The 18,747-nt window shown below is 35.6% G+C and overlaps 3 protein-coding genes, 1 long non-coding RNA gene and 1 pseudogene across 4 annotated transcripts; 2 read left to right on the top strand and 3 right to left on the bottom strand.

Annotated features, from left to right (window-relative positions):
* Positions 1 to 543: 543 nt before the first annotated feature.
* LOC120195856 (wall-associated receptor kinase-like 20) lies at positions 544 to 2,116 on the bottom strand. The gene is made up of 3 exons (XM_039197795.1): positions 1,249 to 2,116; positions 827 to 868; positions 544 to 731 (listed from the first exon to the last, which is right to left on the bottom strand). The coding sequence occupies exons 1-3, from the start codon at positions 2,072 to 2,074 to the stop codon at positions 604 to 606; spliced, it is 996 nt and encodes a 331-aa protein (XP_039053726.1). The 5' UTR covers positions 2,075 to 2,116; the 3' UTR covers positions 544 to 603.
* A 667-nt stretch (positions 2,117 to 2,783) lies between these two features.
* On the bottom strand, positions 2,784 to 4,288 carry LOC120195857. Its single transcript, XM_039197796.1, has 2 exons — positions 3,890 to 4,288; positions 2,784 to 3,239 (listed from the first exon to the last, which is right to left on the bottom strand). The coding sequence occupies exons 1-2, from the start codon at positions 4,161 to 4,163 to the stop codon at positions 2,884 to 2,886; spliced, it is 630 nt and encodes a 209-aa protein (XP_039053727.1). The 5' UTR covers positions 4,164 to 4,288; the 3' UTR covers positions 2,784 to 2,883.
* Positions 4,289 to 6,512: 2,224 nt separating this feature from the next.
* LOC120195855 lies at positions 6,513 to 7,829 on the top strand (annotated as a pseudogene).
* Positions 7,830 to 11,794: 3,965 nt separating this feature from the next.
* LOC120195793 lies at positions 11,795 to 12,265 on the top strand. Its single transcript, XR_005523113.1, has 2 exons — positions 11,795 to 11,958; positions 12,061 to 12,265. It is a non-coding gene; the product is annotated as an uncharacterized LOC120195793 (long non-coding RNA).
* Positions 12,266 to 12,444: 179 nt separating this feature from the next.
* LOC120195853 (calcium-dependent protein kinase 33-like) lies at positions 12,445 to 15,086 on the bottom strand. The gene is made up of 8 exons (XM_039197793.1): positions 14,337 to 15,086; positions 14,109 to 14,252; positions 13,866 to 14,009; positions 13,681 to 13,793; positions 13,389 to 13,556; positions 13,182 to 13,309; positions 12,840 to 12,939; positions 12,445 to 12,761 (listed from the first exon to the last, which is right to left on the bottom strand). Exons 1-8 carry the CDS (start codon positions 15,049 to 15,051, stop codon positions 12,690 to 12,692), a joined length of 1,584 nt encoding a protein of 527 aa, XP_039053724.1. The 5' UTR covers positions 15,052 to 15,086; the 3' UTR covers positions 12,445 to 12,689.
* Positions 15,087 to 18,747: the final 3,661 nt, after the last annotated feature.

Below are 18,747 nucleotides of genomic sequence, written 5' to 3' on the forward strand. Positions count from 1 at the left end.
TTTTTCTAAGGGTTGATTTGACATCGTCACGACTGATCAAGATGATGCTTATCTGATATCTTGTTCATCTTCCCTGCTTTGGATTCCCGATTTGCGTTCGTGGATAGTTTTTCACGTCGCTCGAGTCTGATTTGCCGTTTGCCAGTGATCTTTTAATAGTTTGATCTCATTTTGTGGTTCGTTTTTCGATGCGATCAGATCTTTTTTTATCTATCTTTGTTCGAATTTATTGGTTAGATTTAATCTTTCTTTATATAGTCATTATGTGATCATAAGTTGTTGGCTTTGTTTCAATAATTATATGAAATTTTCTTAGTTATATGTTTAATTTACGATTGTAATTGTATATTTTTATTATAATTTGAGTTATTTTTCTATTTTGAATAAAAATTAGTTGCTTCTATAAAAAAAACATTATTACAAAATTATTAAGTGAATCCTCTCGACTCAAATTTCTATTGCAATAAATAAATAAATAAGGTAACACAAAAACAAAACCCATTAAGGATGTTTGGCCTACTGTTTGGAATAATTAAGAAAATAATAAAAATAAACAAGTTTGCAGTTGCTTTAACTTTGCACACACTGCTCACTGAACTTTGTTCAGAAAACCCTATTCTCATTGCTTTGAACCCCACATGTTACAGGCGCTTTAGCTCTCACTTTCTTCAACACCCACACACCGACCCCGATTCCTATAACCCCAGCCGCTGAGACTGCGGTTACAGTCCCTGCCATTACAATCACATCTATTAACTCCCGATAATCACAATAAATACGATACGATCAATAACTCATACATGACCATAATTACTCATATTTTCACCTGCAATGACTCCCGCCCTTTTGTGCCTTGAAATGTCATGATCTACACAACATATGAAGTGATTATAACAAATCAATAGAAAAGAACAAAAAAACTCAGGTAAAAGTAAACCATCGTAGTCAGGAATGAACTATGAAGGGATTAAATTACTCAACTTTAAAACGGACAGGGTTCTAGAAAGTAATTATACCATAAAATTAAGGGAATTAGATCTTATTGAAAGGTCTTAAAAAGTAACTAAACTAGAAATATTGGAGGTCAAGCCTTGGTTTCATTACTTATAAAACTGATAGCATATTAAAATATAATTAAACCAGAAACATTTTGGGAGGAGTCCGGGTTAAATTTTAATAGTTTTAAAACTATTAGTAATTTAAAATGTAATTAAACCCACATGGTTGAAGGGGTCATGGCAAACATACCTTTACAATAGGAGGTGACGTTTCCCTCCTTGCATAGACAAAGGAAGTTGTGTGTTTGTGTATCGAATCCACATGTTCCAGCACCCTTTGATGGATCCTGACACTGGAGGCAGTGTGTAGTAACCGGAACATCGAAATCGACCCGGATCCCGTATTCGGGTACCTGACTATAGGGAGAATCAGTGGTTGATCCAACAGATTTCCAATACACACTCGTATACGAGGGGCAATACCGCAGCATCAGCCTTAGGGACTCAGTTGCTTTCGGGTAGTAGGAGCAGCAAGAGCTACTACTAAGTGCAGTGGCACATTCAGGTAAATGCCTGCAAAGATAACTAGCGCTGTCGCATGACGAATCACAACGTTCAGGGAATCTCTCACAGAAGATAGGCTTCGGCTCGACAATCACGTAATCCTTGCTGCAGTTGAAGAAGAGGTAATCGTTTTGAGAGGACAGCGTGAAGGGCGTGCTCGTATCGAGGCTAAAAGGTCTTGTGGGACGGAAGTTATCGCCGTCCTGACAATTCCACATCAATGGATCGGTGACGAGGACATGAGGATCGGAGTAACCAATGCTGCGGACAGGGTACCGACCGGAAGGCGTACGGAGCTCAAGCTTACCGAGGTCGGAGCAAACAAGTATGTGCCGGTAATAAGGACTGCCACATCCATCGTCTATCCCGAAAGGGTAGTTTATAGGGATATCACCACAGGTTGTTCTACAAAGGCTTGCTTGAGCTTCTATGAGGCTAAGAAATGGAATGATTGAGGAACATAAACAGAGAAATGAAGTAATTTTATTGTTGGGGAAGATCAGAGAATCCATAGGAGTAATAGTGGAAGCTGTGTTCTTAGCTTCTCCACTGGGATATGTATTGTTTTATTGTCAAGAAATTCAGAGAGACAGAGAGAATCTGTATGTAGTTTCTTTTTAATTATGGTGTTTCTCACTTTTGCTTTTTCTTTTGTACCTTTCTGACATGTATACTTTGCTTTTGTTCTTTAACTGTTTAAGAAGGTTTGAGGACAATATGTGTGTATGTGATGATTAACTTATGTGCTTTCTTGGATCGGATATACTATTCATTTTCGATATCCAATTTGAAACGGATTAAATTATATTGAAATTAAAATCGAGTCGAATTTGAGTCATAGTTCACTGTGTCAGATCATAGTTAGACAAAAATCCTCCTCACCTGCAACGACCTTTTGTAACATTTAATCTCAACTATACTGTGGTAGTTTCCTTTCGACCTCGATTCCGATCCGACTTCCATTTATATATACCTGAACTGAACACCGATCCCAACCTGAATTCCATGTATAATTAACTGAAACTCACCCGATCTCGAGCCGAGTTAAAACGCTAACAGCAAAAACTTGGCATGAAATATGTTAGAATTATTTTCAAAACTCATCCATTCAGCATTTCATTTCCACTGAAGTAATGCACATTAACCCCCCAAAATACTAATAGATGCTAATTTCTCCAGACTTGGAAATTTTGTAACACTTCAAAATGATGCATGTATTTGAAGTAAACAGCAACCAACAATTCCATCAGAGAACTCCCGAAACTATACTGAAAATCGATAATGGAATCGAAAGCACAATTAGCAAGAGATGCTGAGCTCCTTACATATTCTTTTTACTATCTAAACGCGACAATTTCTGGTCCAAAGATTTCAACTGGCTCCGGAGGCTTTCATTCTCCTCGAGCAATCGATCGTACTCGAGAAGCAAACCTTCAGATTGTTTCCTCAAAGCAACTGAATTAACTTTTGCAGCACTGATCTGTTTAGTCTTTGTCTCGATATCGGACTCTGCCTGCTTAAGTTCTCCACGCAGAGTGGTTACTTCCTCCTCCAAGGCTTTAACTTTGTCCAAATCAACTTGTTTCCTGAGAGCATCCATGCTCTTCCTCCTTATCCGGAGTTCTTTGATATAATGGTGTAATCTATCTATCATTAGTGCAAGGAAAAGTGTGCCCCCTGCAACAATTTACCATTAAAATCCAGAGAGAAAATGAAAATTTTGCACTGCCATAAGGCAAAAAATACCGTTGTCACAAAGTAGTCCTAGACTATGTTACCCGACAATGAGTGTTAGATACGAGTATATATCTGAGATCATTACGTTCAATTATTTCCAAGTTTTTTCATATATTTGAAAGATTTTATTCTTGAGTTCATGTCTAAATATGTAAAAAATATCTATGTTTAATATAAATTAGGATAGATGCATGAATTTATTTTTTTTAGATGAGTGAGAACTTAAAAAGTTATATTAAAATTTTGAGGATGTGATGTCACACCTAGGTAGGACCCTTGAACAGGGGAAAACTCTCCTTGTTTTTATTTGTTCACAAAATTCAAACCTCCTTGAAATTGTAAAATAATCACAATTACAGCATTGCAGCCAGCCTAATTTTACAAAAATAATCACAATTACAGCATTGCAGCCAGCCTAATTTTACATTCCAATCTTCATCAAATTGAACCAACAGGAACAAAGAAGGCAGTTGAGTAAAAAAAAAAAAAAAGCAGAGTTCGTTCCTCCTTTGCTTTAAGATGCCAATTAGACATGATAATCAGCAGTCAACAGCTAGACTTAAAGAGAGTCGAAGAAATAATTCAGTTACCCATGAGAGTAGCTTCGAGGAGGCTCGTAACCATGAGAATCTGGTCCGTTGGATTAGTCACTCCATCATCGGCCCAACGCTTCTGGATGCTGTATAGACTCGACATCATCACAACGAACACCGTTCCTGCCACCGTCTTAACCACCACCGGGCCACGTCCCCGCTTGACCAGATCCAGACCCATTATCACCAACTTCCTAAACGGGGTCTTGAATGACAATACCGTGATCACCGCCATCTCCGATAATATCACCATGGAAAGTAGTTGAATCATCTCCAAAATGCTTTTTTTAGGAACCCGAATTAGAGAAGGGTTCAAAACCAAAAAGAAAAATGGAGGGTGAAAATTAATACCTTAAATCTGCAGAGTAAGGGATCAATGTGAGAATCTGAGAGCTAAAGAAGAAGAGAGGGAAAGGAGTCAACAAGGACTGCCATTGTCGTTGGCAACGACGAGCCGTCGATTGATCTTTTAAGTATTTTTTGTTATTTTCTCATAGGCCCCCTTACCTTTTAGTTTATTTTATTTCCCCCCTTCTTTTATTTCTTATTTGAAATTGTTGACTTTTAAATTTATAGAGTACGTAATTTAAATATGTAGTAATACTGGGAGAGATTTAATTTATTTAAAAATATTTTCGAATGGATTGATATAATACCTTCATCTATAAAGCTGAGGATACCGAAGGTTTAAACATGTCACACTGAACTAAACTCAATCGGTTATTTAAAAATAAATTAAAATATACTAAAATTAATTTTAATATGGAATTTATTTATTATTGTATACCTTTATACATTTAAGAAATCAAAATTAATTTTATTATAAATAAGTAAATCATTTTATTATAAACATTAGGGTTACAAATTAGACGGGTTGATGGTGAACCAACCTGATGGCTGATGGTGGCTTTCAACGCCTATAACATGTGTAATAATAATACAACTTCTAAACCAAACAACTCCCCTCCTATCTCCTTTATTTTTCAATATTAATATTAGAATTCGAAATCACAATAAATTAATCAAGGCCTCCAACTTTCTATTCATGCAAAAAATGCACATAAATATCACCCTTTAATTTTGTTAATTTTAAAATAAAAATATTTCTACTATAAATAATTATAATCATAATATATCATTATAATAAACTATCAAATTAATAATTATAATTATTTATGTATTTGGTATCTAATTTTTAAAAATACAAATGAATAAATAGTTATTAAAAACAAATTTAAATTAAACTATAATTTCTAAAAAAATCATTACGTTAATTTAATATGTGAGTTATGTGAATACAAAACAATAAAGTTGATAAGAAATTTCACAACACAAATTTTAAAAATACACAAGCACGAGCACACAAAATTGTCATTAAAAAATATGTTTAATGGTAATCGATGACCTCGAACTTTTAGGAAAAAATAATTAGTGTAGCCCCTAAATGTTTTTGCACCAAAAAAATTAGTCTAACCATTTGAAGAACATAATCAAATGTTGATTGTCACGACGCTTGCATGACATCTCACCAACTTACATGACAATATACAATATTGATGTGATAATTTATAATATTGTTGTGATAGTACACGATGAGCGATGATGTTGTAGATCGACTTAATTATTATTTTTTGGCTTAGTTTGATGGCACAATTGATTGTTTTAGAAAGTTTGAGAGAACTTATTTATTATAAAAAAATTAAAATTTTATTTAAATAAAAAAATATAAACAATTATTTGGTTATTCAACACATTAAATATAAAAATACTATAAAATTAAATTGTTAAAAATTCAATTTAAGGATTATATTGAGTGTAACAAAAGTTTAGTGACCATATATCATTAAGTCAAAAAATTATTGTTATAATGATTTAAATCCGTGTAAGTTAAGTTAAAAATTTTAATCTCCTTATTTCTTATTTTTCAAATTTCTAAAATAATTTAATGAAAATAGTAAAAATATCTTTTTTATGTTTTCATATTTTCACTTATTTTGTTTTTTATTTTCCAGAAATCATTTTCCTATTTATACAAAACATGTTTTCTTTAGCATTTTCTATTTTTTAAATAAAAATAGTCTATATTTTCTAAAACCAAACATGCCATAAGAGTACCTATGATTTATTGAAATTAAATTGTGAGACCAATCTCATAAAATATTAAACAAGAAATGCATCTTATATGGAAATAATAATAAGTCGATAATAATATAAAATTCATATGTTTTTGAAGAAGTAAAAGAAATCAATACATTCAACATTACATAATCAAATAAAGTTTACAAATTCAACAAAAGCACGATATATATGCATATCTAAAGGTTATTCAACTGTTTTACCCATATATATATATATATATATATATATATATATATATATATATATATATCATTTTCAACTACTTCCAAATTAAAATTAAAATAAATAAATACATTGACAGAGTGGACTCAAGTTTAGTTCAAAGAGTTTACATGGCTAACATGGATGCCTTCTTTTGCAAGAAAATATAAAGGAAACAATGAAGATGATTTAATATTACATGGCCAGCAGACCCAGTACCCATGGGTTTGCTATAAATCACCTTCAATGAACCCTAACCTTTCATCTCTAAAAGAACATCTAAAAATCCAATCTTTCCTTGGCTCTAAGATCAAATCTCAAATTAATTCTAATTTCCTCTGCTGCTTTCATACAAATCCATAATCATATATGGCTTCATTACAAGCTTCCAATTTTCTTCTATCTTTTTCTTCAAACAAAATTCATGCCGCCATATCAGTCCCAAAGTTCCCGTTAATCAGGTTGTCAGCTCCTAAATTACAACCCAAGATAACTGGAGGTGGATTCATCAACACAATCCCGATCGCCAAAATGGTTAACGAGACACCATTGCTTCAAGAAAGCTCATCTCTTTCAAATTCAATGGCTACTTTGCGACAACTCTATGCTATCTTGGAAGCGGTGGCTGATAGAGTGGAGATGCATCAAAACCTCGGAGAACAACGAGATAACTGGAACAGCCTTCTGCTTAACTCCATCAACATGATGACTCTCACTGCAACCACCATGGCTGGTGTTGCTGCTTCCACTGGCGGCGACGGCGGCTCTGAGGTGGGTTTAAAGTTAGCATCTACTGTTCTCTTCTTTTCGGCCACTGGGATGTCGGTGTTGATGAACACGATTCAACCTTCACAGCTGGTCGAAGAGCAACGAAATGCCATGAGATTGTTTATGCAGCTGGAAAACCAAATAAAAACCCTAGTTGCTGTTGGATCACCTCACAAGAAGATGTGTACTGCGCTATGGAGAAAGTGTTGGCACTTGACAAAGCTTACCCTCTCCCTTTGCTCGGTGTAATGCTTGAAAAATACCCGGAAACTTTTCAGCCTGCCGTTTGGTGGCCGAGAAACAAAGCAAAGCGTGTCAATGGAGAAATGAAGAGCAACATCAATGGATGGACCAAGGAATTGGAAATGGAAATGAAGGAAGTAGTTGAGGTGATAAAGAAAAAAGACAGTGAAGATTACGATAGATTAGGCAACAAGACATAGAAGATAAACAAAGTCTTAGCTAGATCAGGACCATTACTTACTGGATTTGCATCAGCTTTAATGGCTTGCTCAAACAATCCTTGGGCTGAAACAGTGGCGGCCGTCGCAGGAGCTTTAGCTTCAACAGTTAACACGTTGGAGCACGGTGGACAAGTGGGTATGGTGTTTGAGATGTATAGGAACAACGCCGGATTCTTTAAGCTCGTGCAAGAATCGATTGAATCAACGTTGGATGAATCTGATTTGGAGAGAAGAGAAACGGGGAGTTGTTTGAAATGAAGGTGGCATTGCAACTGGGAAGAAGCTTATCAGAACTGAGGGACCTGGCTCAAAAATCCAGATATTCTCGTGTGGAAGGAGCCCCCTTTGCAAGCAAGTTGTTTTGATCCCTATATATATGTGTGTGTGTACATTCTTTAATTCTTTCAATTAAACAATAGTATAGATTTGTAAGTTTTTTGTAAGAGGATGATGTTCATAAGGTATTGGTTGAATCATGAATATACCTGCAGAAATTTTATGGCTGATGTATAAAAATAAATGTACCCTAACCATATAATCCTTTGGAAATTGGAATAAGAAATTGAATATTGTTATTATGTTTTTTTGTTTTAAATTTATAATTTTATTTCGAATATATCAGTTCATTTTATAATATTATTTAAGTAGTTATAAAATATAAAAATTAAATTAAATTAAATGAAACATGTGATTCCAAAAATATAAAAATAAGTGTACCCTAACCATATAATCCAACTTTATTTATCTTGATAACAAATATTTTTATTAAATATAAATATATTATCAAATTTATATTTTTTTGAGCAAAATATTTATTAATAATACTTAAAATTTAATTATGTATCTCATTAAAAATCTCTCAAGACCTATTTAGAGAAAAAGAGTACACACAACTATAGAGTACGCTTTACGCACCAAAATAGTTACAAAAAAGCTCCCAGAGCTGATGGATTCAATGCAGAGTTTTATAAGAAATTTTGGAATTCCATCGTAGGGGAAGTCATGGATTTCTTTGGAGACTTTTACAATGGAAAGTGATTTGATCACTCGTTTAACCATTCGTTCATCACACTCATTCCGAAAACAAGAAATCCCAAAGGCTGTGTTAAGGAAGTGGTGGGAGATTCACAGTTTGCGTTTATTGAAGGCAAGCAAATTGCAGACTGCGCTCTTATTGTAAATGAAGTCATCGATGATGTAAAAAGAAGAAAGAGAAAGGACGTTGTTCTGACAGCAGATTTCCGAAAGGCCTATGATTCGGTAGATTGAGATTTCATTGGGCTAATAATGAAGAAAATGGGGTTTGGTTCTAGATGGAGGAAATGGATCAAGTTTTGCATCTCGTCAGCATCTATATCTGTGCTTGTTAATGGTTCGCCTACGAGAAATTTAAAATTAAGAGAGGTTTGAGACAAGGCTGCCCACTATCGCCTCTGTTATTCAATATTGTGGGTGAGGCTCTCAGTGCTGTGATTAACAAGGTGGTCGATGTGGGGCTGCTGGGAGGTGTTCGAGTTGGAGTTAGTGAGCTTCGTATATCCCATCTTCAGTTTACAGACGATTTGTTGGTTTTTTCAGATGGGAATATTGAAGCTGTAAAAAAACACAAAAAGACTGCTTAGAATTTTTGAAATCGCTTCAGGTCTCAGCCTTAACTTGAGAAAGTCGAAATTATTGAGAGTTAATATTGATGAAAGTTGTATCTTGATGTGGGCTGAGGATGTCCAGTGTGGGTGGGAAAGATTTCCATAGAATTATCTGGGGCTGCCAATCGGTTATTCTAGAAACTCGGTGGATTTATGGAAGCCGATTGTTGATAAATTCCACACCAGACTTGATGGGTGGAAAAGTAAGTTGCTATCATTCGGTGGAAGGTTAACACTGGTAAGGTCGACTCTTTCGTATCTTCCGGTTTATTACTTGTCGTTGTTCCAAATGTCGGCTGCTGTGGTATCTAAGCTTAATAGTCTTGTTGCTAACTTCCTTTGGAGGGCTAAGGGAGGTAAGAAATTTTGGAACGTAGCTTTTTTTGGTTTCTCGTGATCAATATGGCGGAGTAGAAACGAGGTGTTGTCAACAAGAAAAGAGATTGTGCTAATCAAATCTTTGAGTCCGTCATGGCTATGATCGCGTTTTGGTGCAAGTGTAATTGGCCGGGAATCTGTCCATCCTTTTCTGATTTCTCTAGATGTTTACATGCTTTCATTCAGGTTAAATAGTGTGGGAGGGTGTTTGTGCTTAAATCTAAATGAGGGGTTCTGTCTGTCAAGATATAAGTAGCTTCCACTGTGCTTCTTCATCAATACCAGGGGATATGCTGAATTTGTTGTTCCGTCTGATGTTTTTTTGGGTAGCTTGTGTCAGTGGCATTGGAGTGACTTTGTGTTGTCTTTTCACTGGTGTTATGTTAAGGGGTGTGCTATCAAGAATCGTTGCTTTTTTTGCCTAGCTTATTTTTTTATAGGTTTTGCATCAAGATTGTTCCCGAGTTGTGTGGGCTCTTCATTGTATTTGGGATTGTGATTTAGTTACTGCCCTTAGTTGGGATGGAAATGCTCTTGAATTGTGTGCGAGTAATGGCCTTTATTGGTCGATCTTGTGTGATTTTGTTAGACAGTGACTTTTTCTTCCAATTAAATTCAAGGAAATTTTTCAACGAGGTCGCGATCACTATAGTTGTCCTTGTATGTTTTGAGTCATAAATTCATACAAGATGCCCTTTAAAAAAAACATAAAGAGGACCGAACTGATTTTGCAGTATCAAATTTCTAATTGATTTGATAAAAGATTTACTGATCTTGCGTTTGATCATTAAGCAGATAATTTTAGTTATCTTATTTCAAGACGAGATAAAATTACAGATCAAGAGTAAAAAATGTATAATAGCTAAAAACTCTTAATGTTTGCTTTTTTTTTCAATTGTACCCTTAATATTGTCCAACTATGTCACAAAAATGTTGACAGTTAGTTGACCATCTAAAAACAATATTTGAATAAAATTTAAAATTTATATTGTAAAATTAAGAAAAGATTAGTAGTATTAAGGTTTTTTTATTACAATTATGCCTTAATTTTGATCAAAGTAGCAGAAAGTCAAAACATGTTTTATATGAAAAGGACTGTTAGACAGAGTTAGGACAGACTATAATTTATTTAAATGAAATTGGGTGATCTACTTCATAAAAATTTAGATGAAATCATTCAACTTAATTGTAATAATAAATAAAGTAATATATTAGCCCACCTTCTTCCTTTTTAACAGATTTTAGCCCATCTTCTTCTTCCTTTTTTAATAGATTTTAGCCTATCTTCTCGAATAAGTAAAATGGGAAATTCATACATCCAACATCACGTGATCAAATAAATTTTATAAATTCAAAGATCAAATACACAAATAAATTAAGATAAACGAAATTTAATGAGTTCAAAAGATAGTTAGTGATCTTAATCCCTTAAATATTAATTTATGCTTTGGTTTTAAATTTTATAAAATTATATTTTAACTCCTAAAAATTTTAAGTTTTCTTTAAATAATTTTATTGTATTGATATTTTAAATTAAAAAATATAACTAAATTTAATGTCTAAAATCTATTTTATCCCTCCAATTACTATTGAAGCTAATAATGGAGAAATGACCTAGTCCCAGCATTACAATTTTGAGCACTCCCTTCATCCTCAAAAATATTGGTGCAAGTCAAAACGTGGATACATTAGGGTAATAGTCAAAGCCGTCCAATCATGACCCTTTCCTTGTATATTTTGTGATACTGCATATTCAACACTTTTGTCGTAATATTTCCTTTTTGGCTTTGCTTTACTTACGATTATTTACTTATTAATTTTTAAGTCTTTTTAGTTTAAACACGAAAAAGAGTTGAACATGTTTGTGACATTCTCTTGTCTTGTAGTAATAATTCATAAAGTAATGATTTGAGCCTCGTCTCCATCAGCTAATTCCAAATTATATAGTTGCGTATGAAGATGCAATGGCTACAACATGACAAACAGTTATAAGCAGGAGTCAATGATGTGAAAAAGATTTGATGATCTTTTGCAGGGACAAAAGGAATCAACGGCAATGCACATAGCAGCATCATGTTATCTTCATTTAGACACTAAAATCCAAACTCCAGCACTAGGCAGAACACAACCTCAACGACTTATCAACTTTCTGAACTAACAGTCTTCACAAGTATTGTTGATTTTTCATCACATAAATACTGCAAACTCATGCTCTCGCTACACCATGCATGGCTACCAGCAGTACAGGCTCTTCCTGTGGAGAAAACATGGGAGACTCCAGTCGTCACGGCTCGAGCAACCCCAAAGGTCGCATAGTTGCATAATCTTTTACAATCTCTCAGCTTCTTTTTTTTCTTTTAATGTTTGTTGTTTATATTGTTGCAGAGGGAAGAACTGAGGAGACCAAGGTGGAATTCTCTGAGGATGAAGAGATGCTTATTGCCAGAATGTTTAATTTAGTTGGACAAAGGTTTATTCATCATTACACAAGATGTATACATATATATATCTGTGTATATGTGTATATTTATTTGTTTTGTAGTAATTTTAATGGTGTATTTGCATGCATCAGGTGGTCTTTGATTGCTGGGAGAATCCCTGGAAGGACAGCAGAGGAGATCGAGAAGTACTGGAGTTCAACACATAGCTCACAGGCAGGATCGCGAAACGAAAGATAAACATCTTTAGACCTAGTATTCTTATCGTGTTCGTATTGTTATTTTCATGTGTTATAACCATGTTTAAGGTGTTACATCTTTAGACCGAGTGCTCTTATCTTATTTGTATTATTATCGAACTGTTGAAGGCTTAATGGGGAAATGAGAACTTTATATCTAGCCCTGTGGTTCCAGAGGCCAAGTTCTTATAAAGAAGAAGGGTTAGCGGTCACCGGAGCTATGTTTTAAGGCCGCGCTTCAATATAGTAACATTGAAATACCGTATATGTAGAGTAATGAAAGGAAAGAAGGTGACAATCAATAATAGAACTAGGAAAATGATAGATACATGATCCAGATTGTAGATATACATAAACAAGAATGCAACTCGAACGGATTCAAATTCATACTCTGGTATCGTCGAATTACCCGTTTTAGGATCAAGATAGTTGGTGACCCTGGATACCTTCTGGTGGTACACTGTTAATTAGGTTACTTCAGTCTTATGCAACTCAGCTATCGCAATGGAACATCAAAAAGGCATCTAAAAGAGCCTTCCGGGTTGTGCTCCACTTCTCATCATTGTGCAGAACTCGTCGTAGTTGATTCTCCCATCCTGATTATATAAACAGCATGAGTACTGCCGGTAAGGTAATATTAGAAAACACCGAGTTTGATTCGGAAACAAACTTACGTTATCGGTATCCACCTCGGAGATTATTTGCTTGCTGTTGGCTTCATCACCCATTCCATACTCCTTCATAGCAGCCTCTAGTTCATCCATTGTAATGAACCTGCAAACAATGATATACATTTATACGAATCAGACAAAGGGCAGTCAGTCCATGAATTTGTTCTGGAAAAGAACTCAAGAGTCCAGGAGAAGATCCAGAACGTCGTAAATGAGAGTACGGAACCAACACATAGGTAGTAGACAATGAGTTCAATGTACAATGTGGCATTGCAGACAGTTTAGCATTTGATGAGTAAAAAGGATGAAACTTTAAAAATGATAACATGAAAACTCGGGACTCACCCGCTGTTATCTTTGTCGAAATGCTGGAATGCTTTGTACAGGTGTTCGTCTCTTTCGAGTCTGTGTCTATGCATTGTAGCTGAGATAAATTCAATATAGTCTATCGTTCCATTTCCATCCACATCAGCCTGAAAATGCATTGCACATAAATTTTCAATAATCAACTATGAGCAAAAGTGTAAACAGTTTGGGTAGATAAATACTTACAGCTTCCATCAATTGCTTGACTTCAGCCTCGTTGAGCTTCGATCCGAGACGAGCCAAACCTTCTTTCAGTTCTTCGTAAGTGATTGTGCCACTATTATCTGTGTCGATGTTTGTGAACATTGCTTTAAGACCTTTAATCTCTTCTTCAGATAGATTTTCTGCAATGACCTGGATAATTTCATATAAACCAACATTATTGGACGAAGAACGAAAGAATAACCATATAGACGGTTATAATTCAAAGGTTTAAACATATTAACTGGAGATTCTTCGATCCAGTTAATTACCGTACCTTCAATGCAAGCTTCTTCAGCTGATTCATTGCTCTGAATTGCTTCAATCTGGTTAGAACAGCGGAATCTATCGGCTTGTCTGATGCTGCACCTTCTCTCAGCCAAGGATGGTCTAACAATATGAACATTACATGTTAATCAAAGGCATCAGAATCAAAAGTTTTATAAAGAAACCATTACAGACCAAGAGCTTGTGCAGCAGTAGGCCGTTCTTTGGGGTCCATTGTCAACATCTTTCTCACTAGATCCTTGGCACTCTCGGAAATTGAAGGCCATGGATCGCTTTCGAAATCTATTACTCCTTCAAGGATGGCCTCAAGTATCCCTTCTCAGTTTCTGCAATACATGTCCATCACAGCACATAAACATTATATGACAGAAACGGAACATCAACAACTTGCTAAAACATGTCAATTTCCTAAGTTACCAGCCCAAAATGGAGGAACACCACTAAGTAGAACATACAAAATAACTCCTGCACTCCATATGTCGATTTCCTTTCCGTAACTCTGTCGCAGAACTTCGGGAGCTATGTAATAAGCACTACCGACTATGTCGAGATATTGCTTCCCTGCAACAAAATTCAAACAGATTAGTACATGAGGGACAATGCAAAACTTGATCTGAATCAAATAGGAAGTGGTGGAAAATGAACCTTCTTCGATAAAGACGGAAAACCCGAAATCGGTTGCCTTCAACATAGCTCCATCATCCTTGCTGGACAACAAGAAGTTCTCCGGTTTAAGATCACGGTGCATCACTCCCATGAAATGGAAATTCTGAACCACGTTTAGGACTTGTCTACAAATAGCTGCAGCGGCTCTCTCAGAATAATGACCCTCGGCAATGATCTTATCGAAAAGCTCACCAACAGCACAAAGCTCCATTACGATGTTAACAGAGTGTACATCCTCATAAACACCCCTGAATTCCACGATATTAGGCTGAGCCGACAAATGCTTCATGATTTCAACCTCTTTCTTGACATCATCTTTGTCTTGTTTAGTTTTCAGCTTCCGCTTAGATATGGATTTGCATGCGTAAGTGTTGCCTGTTGAATTCTCTGTGCACAAGTAAATTATCCCGTACTGGCCTCTGCCGAGTTCCTGTTCGAGTGTGTAGTGTTCCTTAATGTCTTCCAATGGCTTCCGTAACACTGTCTTGTGCCTCACTTGAACTGACTCTGAGCATGCCGGTGAAGGGTTCGGTTGCGGTGGCTGCTGCTGCTGGTGGCGGTGCCTTGCTTGTGGAGCTTGTGTTTGAGACTTCAGAACTTGTTCTTCTTGATTAACTGGTTTTGAATCTTTGATTGACGTGTAGCTATTGAGATCAGCTCCTAACAATCTATTCTTTCTGCTACAACAACCCATCCTTGCCTTGGAAAACTGTTTTTCTTTTTAAGTTCAAAACTTCACAAACAAAAGGGGAAAAGATAGATTTTTTTGAAGCAAAACCCAGAATTTCCTGACGATGTTAATCCACTGTTTTCACAAAGTTCTGCTGTCTTAACAAAGGCCACAATTTCCTGAAATGTTCAGCCACTTTGTATCATTTTCCTTGTTCTTAAAAATTAAAAAAAAATCCTCGACAAAACTAACAAAGAGAGCGAAAATTTGTTAAAAGTTTTCTCCCTCCAGTTTTGTTTTTCCTTTTGGGTGTTTGGATTTTGTCGAGTTGGTATCTTTAAAAACCATTGGAGGATGATTTCATTTGTTAAATTAGGAAAAGAATGAGAACCCACCGATTGTTTGGTGGTGTTGATCTGAATTATTAGTTAATTTCAGTAAATTAAGCGCACTCCATGGATGTTCTATGGTTTGCTCGTTAAATTGTCATTAGTGGCAGTCAAAGTGTTGAATAATCATTCCTTCCATTCGTTCTTTACCTAAAATAGAAGAGACGGGTAGATCTATTTAAAGATGAAGTTACTCGATAGTTTTCTGTTTTTTTTTTTACTTAGACTTTGTCTAACTTAATTCCTTCCATAATGAAATTATATATATATTTCTTAAATTATTTATATCACACGTCTTTGATTATAAAAATTAAATTTTAATTAATTATTATTATTTAGTCTTACATCGCTGAAACTTACTAATCGATCAAGCTCCTTTGGTATCACACGCCATCTTTTAATCCTCTCAAATAATCGAAGGTACAAACATCGCAGACTATCAATTAGGTAAACAGTATTATAGGTTCATTGATGGTGATAGGTCAATGGATGACGATTAGACCAAAGATGAAACAAAGTTCGACGAGAACAAGGAATTTAGACATCTCATACAATACTAAAAGATTTTTTTTGAAAATAAATTCCGTCGGGTTTAATAGCGTCCTCAATTACAACAGATTTAATACAATTAGACTCATCATAATAAAACTAGAAGGATTGAGATTCGACAAAGCTCAATGAGCAAGATTGTGAGCCACTTTGTTTGGCTCATGGTTTACATATTGAACCTTAAGCCCTTTATTAGCGGCAATCAGTCCTCGTCCTTCTTTGAGTAATAATCCAATCATCGATAAGTCGGTGCTCTAGTCAGCTATTCTATTGACGATAGAGATTACATCCCCTTCTATAATGGCATTGTTCCAATCGTTTTCCAATGTTATTTTTAACCCTTGTGAGAACGCTTCTGCTTTGACAGATTCGGCATTACACAGTGGTGGTATTTGTCGACATATCCCATGTTATGGTTGGAAGAGAAGAAGAACGACGATGAGGGAAGAGATTGGGACTGGACGAGAGATGGGAGGATTTGGGGATGGAGGCTCGAGGGTTAGGGATTAAAAAATGTGAATTGGGAATTAAAATGGAAGAGGGACAGATGATTATATTACTTGATGAGAGGGAGCAGGCCGAGATGGAGCAGGCCAGAAGCACAATGGAGCGGCCCAGATCGGTTGGCCCAAATGAAGGCTAAAAAGGGAAATGATACAAAAGCAATTCTGTTAGCAAAAATACCAGCTGGCAAGAATTAGATTTTCAGTAATATTTTTGTAACTAAATAAAATACCTGTTGTAGTCATCTTTTGCTCATGAATTGAATGAATGAGAAATCATTTTCTGTAATATCCCTTCTTCTTCTTCTACAATCCCAACTTCTTCGATAAATTCTTCTTCTTATTTCCCAATCCACAACAAATTGGTATCGAGAGCTTCGGTTCTGACAAGTAAATCACGAGCATGACAAAGAAAAATCAGAGTATGGAGGCAGATTTAGCTGGGTTACAGAAACAGATGGAAGATTTGACAACATTGGTGAAAAAGGGTAACGATAATTCTAATCCACCTAAATGGTGGGAGGCCCAAGAGAACAGAATTACTGCAATGGAGACTAGAATGGCTACAAACCAAGGATATGTGGAAAAACTCTTGAAGATTTTAACTGGCAGAGAGGGAGAACAAGAGCAGTCTGAAAGTGATCAGGTAAACACTCCTGATAACTCTAAAAATGGGGAGAAAAATCATGTTTTGGTGACTGTAGTAAAGGATAAATCAAGATTCACTTATAAAACTGGTGAACCGGGAATATTGAAAGACAAGCCTGATGCTTGTTTAGCCCTTAAGAATAGTTCTAGGCCTGAGAATCAAGTGGGTGAAAACAGTAACAATAGACCTATTATAGGAATGGAAGCTGAAAACAGGGGACCAGGGAGTTCTTTTATCAGTTCGGGGTCAATGTGGCATAGACCAAAAATTGATTTACCATTTTTAGAGGGGATTAATCCTAGGGGGTGGCTTCAAAAATGTCTGAAATACTTTTCCATTTGTGGTGTTCCTGTTGAGCAGAGAGTAAAGGTAGCTACTATGTATTTAACATGCAAGGCTGAAATATGGTTTGATGGGTATATTATGCAAAAACACCATGTTAATTGGCATGAATTTGAGGATGATCTTTGTCATAATTTTAGTGACAGATCTTTTTTTGATATTGTAGAGGAGTTCACTAAATGACTTAGAAAGGGTCTGTGGAGGATTATCAAGAGAAATTTGAGGAGTTACAACCTCATATGTTGCTGCAAAATCCTAATTTAACTGAGGAATTTTTTATGTCACTTTTTATTAGTGGACTTAGGGATGATATTAAGCATAGGGTCAAGGCTTTGAATCCTAAGAATTTGTCTGAAGCATGTAAGCAAGCTAAACTCTATGAACTGTCTGTGGAGTTTGAGAACATAAGGTTGAGGCCTTCTTTTAAACCCCCACCCTACCCAAACCCCATTACTGTATCTAAATCAGCTTCAGTACCAGTGAACACAAAACCTTTAGCAACACCAAATCCTAAGTAGAATCTTATTGAGTACAGAAGGCATAATAACCTTTGTTTTAAATGTTGAGAAAAATTCCTTCCAGGTCATCAATGCAAAAACAGACAGCTAAACATGATTACTGAGGAAGTTGACACTCCCTCAGTAGAAATTTTTTCAACAGACTCAAATCAGTCCCCACAAGCAGAGGAAGAAACACTGGAAATATCTATAAATGCCATTATTGGTTATATTGGTCATACCACATTGAGGATACAAGGATCTATTCAGGTAGATCATTGAATATTCTAATAGATAGTGGGAGTACACACAGTTTCTTGACTCCTAATTGGGCTGATGCTGGTATTCGAATCACTACTCCTTATCCTTTGGCTATTACTGTGGCTAACGGTCAATAATTATTCAGTTCAGCTAGATGCAACAAAGTGAAATGGCAAATGCAAGGCCATACATTTACACATGATTTCAGACTGCTTAAGTTGGGGGGAAGTGACATGGTTTTAGGAGTGGATTGAATGAAGTTATTCAATCCAATATTAATGGACTTTAATAACATGACTCTAAGTTTTGACCATGGAGGGCAGAGGATTTGTATTCAGGGACAACAGCCTTCAACTGAGCTGCAGCAAATTTCAGGAGCTACCTTACTTAAAATGAGTGTAGGGGATTCTGATCTTATGGGTCATATTGTCCTAATGACTATGACAGGGCATTCTTCTTCCATTCCTATTGAAATCCAGCATATACTGGATAAATACAGACCAGTTTTTGATGAACCTGTTGGTCTACCT

This window comes from Hibiscus syriacus, unplaced genomic scaffold (assembly GCF_006381635.1).
Source record: "Hibiscus syriacus cultivar Baekdansim isolate YM2019G1 unplaced genomic scaffold, ASM638163v2 tig00117021_pilon, whole genome shotgun sequence".
NCBI lineage: Eukaryota > Viridiplantae > Streptophyta > Magnoliopsida > Malvales > Malvaceae > Hibiscus > Hibiscus syriacus.